The sequence below is a fragment of the Microplitis demolitor genome, chromosome 10 (assembly GCF_026212275.2).
Source record: "Microplitis demolitor isolate Queensland-Clemson2020A chromosome 10, iyMicDemo2.1a, whole genome shotgun sequence".
NCBI classification, from domain to species: Eukaryota; Metazoa; Arthropoda; class Insecta; order Hymenoptera; family Braconidae; genus Microplitis; species Microplitis demolitor.
The window spans coordinates 11,852,999-11,861,401 of NC_068554.1; the positions used below are offsets into that span (position 1 = coordinate 11,852,999).

At 28.0% G+C, this 8,403-nt stretch overlaps 1 protein-coding gene across 2 annotated transcripts; it reads left to right on the top strand.

Annotated features, from left to right (window-relative positions):
- The first annotated feature begins 1,439 nt into the window (after nucleotides 1-1,439).
- LOC103573899 (ubiquitin-conjugating enzyme E2 G1) lies at nucleotides 1,440-7,477 on the top strand. Of its 2 annotated transcripts, XR_008404407.1 has the most exons (6): nucleotides 1,442-1,640; nucleotides 3,166-3,268; nucleotides 3,377-3,474; nucleotides 3,557-3,735; nucleotides 6,876-7,030; nucleotides 7,116-7,477. XR_008404407.1 is itself a non-coding variant. In XM_008553158.2 (5 exons), exons 1-5 carry the CDS (start codon nucleotides 1,595-1,597, stop codon nucleotides 6,954-6,956), a joined length of 507 nt encoding a protein of 168 aa, XP_008551380.1. In that variant the 5' UTR covers nucleotides 1,440-1,594; the 3' UTR covers nucleotides 6,957-7,477. The 2 variants fall into 2 exon arrangements, 1 of the variants encoding a protein (XP_008551380.1); XM_008553158.2 differs by having other exon boundaries at nucleotides 1,440-1,640; nucleotides 6,876-7,477.
- Nucleotides 7,478-8,403: the final 926 nt, after the last annotated feature.

Here is an 8,403-nt window from a genome sequence, read left to right on the forward strand (position 1 = left end):
GAATGCCAATTTACTTTGAAAGTTGCCATACAAATTGTCGTCAAAAAGAGGAAAGCCTCAAGTTGACAAACATTTGACGAAAATTCAAGGAAATTTTTATTAGAATTCTTTTTTTGTAAGAAAGTTACCGCTAAATTGAAAAAAATTAACATCAAATTTTGCTTTTCAGCTGTTGCTGTCAAATCGTTGGCAAATTCGGGTAGAAAATGTCGGTAATTTCAATTTTCAAATTACTGTTAATTTTGAGCAATAGAGAGGCTATTAGGGGTTAATTAGAGCGAATTGGAATCAAAAGTGTACTGAGTAGAAGTCCCTTCAATTTGACGGCTAATGTATATCAACTTCTCCCTGATAGCCAAGTTGGCGAGAAACTGACGAGAAACTTGCAGCCGCAACTGGAACCAAGTTGATCGCCAACAGTTGGTACCTCCAATAGTTGATGGACATTTTCTGAGAAAGTTGGTGGCAAAAGTTGTAAATCCAAAAAGTTGACTATCACTTTCTGAGAAAGTTGGTGGCAAAAGTTGCTTGCAAAAGTTGGTGATCATAAGTTGACGGTAAGTTTACTTTCAATTTCCTCAGAAACTTGCATTTCAGTTGCGGCTCCATACTGCCGCCAACTTTCTGAGAAAGTTGGCGGTAACTTGTAGCCAAAAGTTGCAAAAGCTGAAGTTGTCGATAACTTGTCGTCAAGTTGTTCGGAAACTAATGAATGACCAACTTTTTCTCGATCAACTCGTGTTATCAGGGCTGTTTTCACTCAAATAATCAGATTTGTACAGCAAACGTTTGCTCCGAAGAAGCTTCCTTCAATTTGACAACAAGCTGCAGCTACTTTGCAAATAATCTAAGATTTGACTACAAATGAATGACTGGGTACCGAAAAAACTTATCAAAAATTTCGAATGGTCCCTAGCAATAAGTGATTGATTTTACTACGCTCCTGTGAATTACCGCTTTTCGGATGCTCTCTTTGTTATTGATTTGATTTACATTGCCACCAAGGTTCCTGAGTTCATCGCAAACACCGAGGGCGTAAAATCGAGGTCTGAAAAACTTTTTACTACGGCTCAGCCTTAAGGCTGGGGCATACTAAACGAATTTTTGAATTTTACTTTTCTTTTAATTTATTAATCAATTGTTATTACAGAAATTTTTGTAGCTTCCGAAAAAATGTATAAGACAAACTTTTTCGGAAAGTTTTTATCATTCGAGTGACGTAATTATTCAAAATGTAATGAGAAAAGTAAAATTCGGAAATTCGGTTAGTACTGTCTACCCTTAAGTTGCCTTCAGAATACGGCAGAAGCTTGTAGTTAACTTACGGTTAAGGTAGGTATCAGGGTAAGCAATGGTATTCAGAGTGTGGCGAGTGTGGCTATCCGGGTCCTAGCGCTCAATACGAATGCAGCCTAAAACTATTATAATTTTTATTTTCTAGCGCATGCTCATCCATTCACTTCCGCAAACGTACCTATACCTAGCCATCTTTTTCTGAGTCAAGTAAAAATATACACTACAATCTAAAAAATTATACTGTTAGTATCATTTTCATATTCTTATAAATTATAATTCAAACTCAACATTTATATTAATGTCAGAGCCACAGTCCGCGCTTTTATTGAGAAAACAATTAGCAGGTAATACTTATATATTATATTTTTTCATGATATTTCAATTATATGTTGTAAAATTGATTAACGTACATAAATATAAATTGCCGATACATGCATCTATAAATTATATATATATATATATATATATGTATGTTAAAAGACAAATTTTATTTTTGTTTAAAATCGTTAAAATCTATCATTTTAACGGTGTAATTTCTCTCTGCCTGGTTCACCTTCCAATTTTTTTTATATACATATATATATATATATATATATATATATATATATATAAATATATATATATATGCAGATATATGCATATGTATATATGTATACATACTATTTTTCTTTGAGTTCTGTAGAAAAAAAGTCTAATTTAATAATGTGGTAGAATTTTTTATACATTTTAGAATAAAGAATAGAATGTTTTACCGTATCCAGACGCTTAAAAATTTCAGGATTTAATCGATGAAATCTTATACATGTTAACCTTAAATTTTGTAGGTTTTTATTTTTAAGGGTCGATAGTACTAACTATATTTCCGGATTTTAGACTTCTAATTACGTTTTGAATATTTATGGGATTCGAATGATGAAAATCTTTCGAGGAAGTTCGTTTTATGCATTTTTCTAGAAGCTGAAAAAACCGTTGTAATTTTCTTCTAAAAAGTTGATGACCGGATGTCGTATCGTTTTACGTCACTTCTGTGACTATTTTATTTGGTTGTCGATTGGTTGACTGAGATAGTGGCGGGATTTTTGAAGGAAGGAAGGCGAACGAAGCCAGCGTGTTATGTCTAGTGATTATAAATTCATAGAAATCTAAAATTCAACAATTTGTTGGGTACGGGCCAGCCTTAGAAGATATTAGGTTCAGACATGCCAATTATATTTGTTCATTTATATATATGTTTTTGATGATTGCGAACAAAAAAATTACACAGATAAGGCCATCACAAGAATAAGTACAAGTAAATAAAAAGTGCTAGTTCAATTTATTCTTGAATTGATTTGTCCCTATACTCTAAACAGTATTCCTAGTGGTAATTTTGATCAATTCTGGAGCAAATCTTGAGCAAGTTAAGGAGAATACAACGAAATATATCTATACATACTGTGATTTCAAGATCTTGACTAAGATAGCTACTAGGGATTTAGACAAGTTTAATTTTGTGGTGCTAAATTGGGTGCAAATTAATTATTATTTGACTAAATTCGTTAAAATCTAATCATATGTTATCAAATACATTTAGGTCTAACTCATCCACATCTAGTTTGAAACTTTTTCATATTTTTTGAATAAGAGTATCTAAATCTATTGATATCACAATGAATTTGTTCTGATCTGTGTATTGTTTTTAAATCTGTGCTACTTTCTTTAAATTTTGATATTTTACTTGAATATATATTTTATAAGTATAATTTGCTCTGATAATCATCCAGTAAAAAATATTATCTAATTACATTTGACACTGGGTCTATCTAGCTAAAAAAAATGCATTCATTTTCATTTATTCTGAATTTTTTTTTAAATATTATATTCTTACAGAATTAAATAAAAATCCAGTAGAAGGGTTTTCAGCTGGCCTTATTGACGACAATGATATTTACAGATGGGAAGTGCTCATTATTGGACCTCCGGATACATTATAGTAATTATTTTAATCCAATATAGACTTGAATTATTGGTATTTGTAACATTACTTCGGAACATATTTACTAACAAAAAATGTTTTTTTTTTTTTATATTTAAAAATCAGTGAAGGAGGATTTTTTAAAGCGCATTTACAATTTCCGAAAGAATATCCACTCAGACCACCAAGAATGAAATTTATAACAGAAATATGGCATCCAAACAGTAAAATTGAAAAATTATATTTTCATAAAATAAGTAATTCAATATATCCATTATTATTCATCAATTGATAACTTTTTTTTAGTTGAAAAAAATGGTGACGTCTGTATATCGATCTTACATGAACCCGGGGATGATAAATGGGGCTATGAAAAAGCATCAGAACGATGGCTACCAGTGCACACAGTTGAAACAATTCTTATCAGCGTTATTAGTATGCTTGCTGATCCTAATGACGAAAGTCCTGCCAACGTTGATGCCGCCGTAAGTTGATTATTCTTATTTCATAATACATTGAACCACTATAGAATTATTGTAAACAAATTATTAAAATTAAAATAGAACCAAAATTGTTGAGGGAGATTTTCTGCTAAGTCAAAGTTATATACAGTGCAACATAAAATCGCAATTAATCATACAAGTGTGTAACTGACCATTGATTATTAGTTTTTGCTTCATGTGAAGTTTAAGAGTTCTTCATATTTTATGTCTTTTCAAATACATATAACAATTTAGATAATTCAAGTATTGATGAAGATAATCATTTTCTAATCTTTCGAAATATTAACGTAGTACTTACTATTGAAAACCAATTTTTGTACTTTCCGAAATAGATATTTTAAATTTGAGCTTCGAATAATGATTCCTTTAAGTTTTCATACAAAACAATTTAAAATTAATAAATTGCATTTATTAAGGACTCGAAGTTGCGTAGGCATTGAAAAGCTTTACTGCTCTAGACAAAATTCTAGCGTTCAAATCCAAGATTTACCGCCAAGCCAAAATCGGCTTAAATGGTGGGAAATATAAATAAAATGATATATACTTCGATAAACTAAGTAGTTGTACTATATGGAAATAAAATATGAACCGAACAATTAATTAACAATTTCTATTCAAACTAATGTATACTCATACGATAAAAAAAATTCAATACTATTTTCAACTCATATCACAGTACGTAAAGTATCTCAACTCAAAATTTTTGCGATAAAATTTTAACGGTCAAATGTAGTTGCGTAGATATTCGACAAAAGTTTAGTTGACCGGCTTCCAAAATATGCTTTTTAGGTAGATTTCTCGAAATTTCAGATTTCGTGAGATTTAAATCTCACTATTGTATTTGTCTTCATGATCGATTTTTCAAGAAATTTTGTCATAACCTGTCATAATTGGTTGAGTCGAGTTAAAAAATACTACTCGTTAAAAAATTGATATATGTATACATGTAATATAACCAATTTTGTCATCAAGATTACTCCTACTATTCTTATTGGATCCTAATGGAATTTTCTACACTTATTCTATAGACGATTATCACGGTCAAGTTTGAAGATAGGCTAAATCGGTTGATTAGTTTAGAAGTTATGGCTGTTTGAAATTTTCACGCTTTTTCGAAAAAATCAATATTTATTTACTGTTGAAGTGCATACATCTATAAAACTAAAACTGATAGACAATTTTCGTAAAAAGTATCTTAAAGCTAGTGTAATAACCTTTAATTTTTTACCTTAAACTTTGTGTTTTGACTATTTTTCCAATAATTTGATAGTCTTGAATGCTTGGACATTATTAAGAATATTAGAAAATATGGTTTTCATCCCGAATAATTTTTGCATTTTCAATTATAATCTAATTCCGTCAGTTATATTTTGTTGTGAAGAAAATAATCCGTAAACTTCACAGTTACTTTATGTTTTCAAAGTCTATATATCTATATATAGATATATTCATATATATATATATATATATATATATATATATATATATATATATAGCCCAAAAAACCGACTATTTTTTTTTTCGAGTCTCTTATAAAAATTTGTTGGTTTACAATATTTTAAGAAGCCTCTCCAAAAATCAACTCGATAAAAAATTTTCAAGAGGTCGCTCACGAATTTTGAAAATATAAAAAATGATCGAAATTTGGATTTTATTTAAAATTTATTTCTTTTTCGTGGCAGCAATAGTTTATATTTGTGAAATCATGACTACGCTGAAAATATAAGCCCAAAATTTAAATATTAAAACTCGCTCAAGAATTTTGAATGTTTCCGACTACTGTCTCTTGAACGTTTTCGAGTGACCCTTGAATATTGATAATAAAGCTTCTCGATTTTTTCACCATCAATTTGCATCACAATGAATGGAAATATAACCCGAGAAATAGAAATAATAAGTTATTTACATACTTTTTTATTTTTTAATTCACTTTTTAAGTTTTTTTCCATTATTCAAAACTTACCAAATTTTATTGTTCAAGACTGTCCTGTATATTTTTGGTTATGCAAAAGTTATATTTTAGTGAAATGACAATAATTAAGTTATAAAAAAATACAAAAACTCATTCAAAGTATTAGTCACATATTATCAGTTAATATTCAAAATTCTTGAACGCCGTCTAAATATTTAAATTTTGGGCTGAAATTTTCAGCATAGACATAATTTTACAATTATAAACTATTGCTGCTACGAGAAAGAAAAAATTAAGAAGTAATAAATCCGAATTTCAATCATTTTTGATACTTTCAAAATTCGTGAGCGACTTCTTGGAAATTTTTTATCGAGCTGATTTTTGGAGAAGCTTCTTAAAACATCATAAGCCAACAAATTTTCATAAGAGACTCGAAAAAAAAATAGTCGGTTTTTTTGAGCCACCACATTCATATATATATATATATGAATGTGGTGGCGTGAATCAACTGTGTCTCTATACCAGTGTCATATGCCTGTTTAACCTCTCGCGAATTTAAATTTATTAATAATAGATAAATATAAATTATAACTGTTATTTACCTATGTGTTTATTAACCTATTATCATTCTCTACCAATTTTATGAAAAATCTTTCAGCTTAATATTTAAGTTTTGATTTTTAAATACCTAAATATTTGCTTGCGCTGTTTTTGATAATTTAAATGAATTTACAAATCTCGAATTTTTGATGAATTGTGTAAGTTTTCATCAATGCATATTTTATTACGCATATATATTTTCGTTTCTAACCATGTTTACTCAAAGCTAGTTTATAAATTCGATATTTTCGTAATACGCGATTAACTTAGTATTGCTTGTACATTTATGTATAAATATATAAGTATGCTAACAATATTTGAATCGCGGATCAAGAATCTCGGATGGAAAATCTGATCTTCAAAAATTGACTTCAATTTTAGTAAAACTGAACAAGGACCGCCTTCGTTTTAAACTAAGCTTGAGCTAGCGAACTCAGGGAGGTGCTAAAAATTTTCGAAAAATCTACCTTCTATTCTGGGTGCCAGATGACATTTTTTGATTATTTTTTACTACTTTTATTAGGAATTAGATATAAACTTGTTGAAATTTTTATTTCATATTAATTTTTCATTGTAAATAATTGATGTTTTTTTAAAATTATGATTACAGAAAGAGTGGAGGGAAAGTTATACAGAGTTTAAGCGAAAAGTTGCCAGGTGCGTACGAAAAAGCCAAGAAGAATGTTTGTAGGGGTAAAGAAACTATAAAAAAAAAGAAACAAAAATAAATAAATAAATAAAAACTGAAAGACTTATTTAATTCTGGTAAGCAAATTACATGTGCATCCACCAATTGAGTTTTATCTATCATAATGAAGTACTCAGTCAATTAATATTTTCTTCTTTAAAGGGACATTGCATGCATTGTTTACTTAATAACATCGTCGTAATGACAATTCCACGCCAATAGGTTTAGAAGTAATAATTATATTGATAGTTAAAAACAAACAATAAAATACACAACAATATGATTAAATAAATCAATATAATAATTAAAGCCAGTGCCGCTGCAATATTGCCAATTTTATCCGAATAATGAATTTATTTAAAAAAAAATGAAAATAAAAAAAAAACGTAAAAACAAATTTTGCTTGACTTCTAAAAAAGAAAACGCCATGTAATAAAAAACAGGAGAACAAGAAAAAAAATTTTTTAAGTAATTATAATTTTACCAAATTCATTTAAATCAATAAATATAACTATTAAAAGCAATGATTATGAAAAAAACTTTTTGTAAGCCTTTCATGAACTGAGGGATTAAATGTAAAAGAAAGTTTAATTGCAATTATTAAACATTTTTTATTTATCGCTTATTAGAAAATATATTTTTCATTAATCAACAAACAATAACACTAACAACAAATCAATATGTAATCAATATTAATTATTAGTTCGATGAAAAAAAAAAAAAAAAAAAAAAAATTTAATTATCCCATGGATAATTTGCTGAAGCCCTCCGAGTTGAATCATCCTTAAATTTTAATTTTTTTTGTAATAGTAGAAATTGATTAAAAAAAAAAATCTAAATGATTTCCACTTTTTACCTCTGTCACAGTTTTTTTTTGTTTATACTAAATTTAGATTATGAATAGGGCCGAATTTTTTTTTTATGAATTCAGTAAATTTGTTGTAATTTATTTTTTTATATCTTATCTCCATATTGATGGAATATTTAAATTGTATACGTGGCCAAATTACATAAAATAATAATTATAATACTCAGATATTGTAGTGATAACTTTTATTTTTCATCTCATCAATTAATTTATTTGACAATTAGCGTTTAATGTAAAAATATAAAACTTAATGTCCTACAAAATCAAATTTCATAATGTGGGTGTTTATTTTAACATTAACACGAAATATTCTTTGACGATACAATATCGACAATTTTTCTTGACTTGATCGAAAAAATCACTTTTAAATAAAAAAAATAAAATAATAAAAACCAACCGAACCACATTAAATTTTATAATTTGTATAAAAATTGTTTGAGAAAAAAAAACAGAAGAAAACCGTGGTTTATAAAGAATAATTCACCATCGGTCATTACTTTCAATTAATTATTTAAAAAAAAAAAAAAACGATAAGGGTTACAATAGTGAAAATCAAAAGGGTTTAACTAGACAAAACTCTGA

What these genes read in the sequence shown, in the direction of transcription:
- LOC103573899 (XM_008553158.2), top strand. Translation starts at nt 1,595, where the DNA reads ATGTCAGAGCCACAGTCCGCGCTTTTATTGAGAAAACAATTAGCAG. An exon ending in ATTGAGAAAACAATTAGCAG is followed by an intron (nt 1,641 to 3,165) that starts GTAATACTTATA and finishes ATATTCTTACAG; the next exon opens with AATTAAATAAAAATCCAGTA. An exon ending in AGAAATATGGCATCCAAACA is followed by an intron (nt 3,475 to 3,556) that starts GTAAAATTGAAA and finishes ACTTTTTTTTAG; the next exon opens with TTGAAAAAAATGGTGACGTC.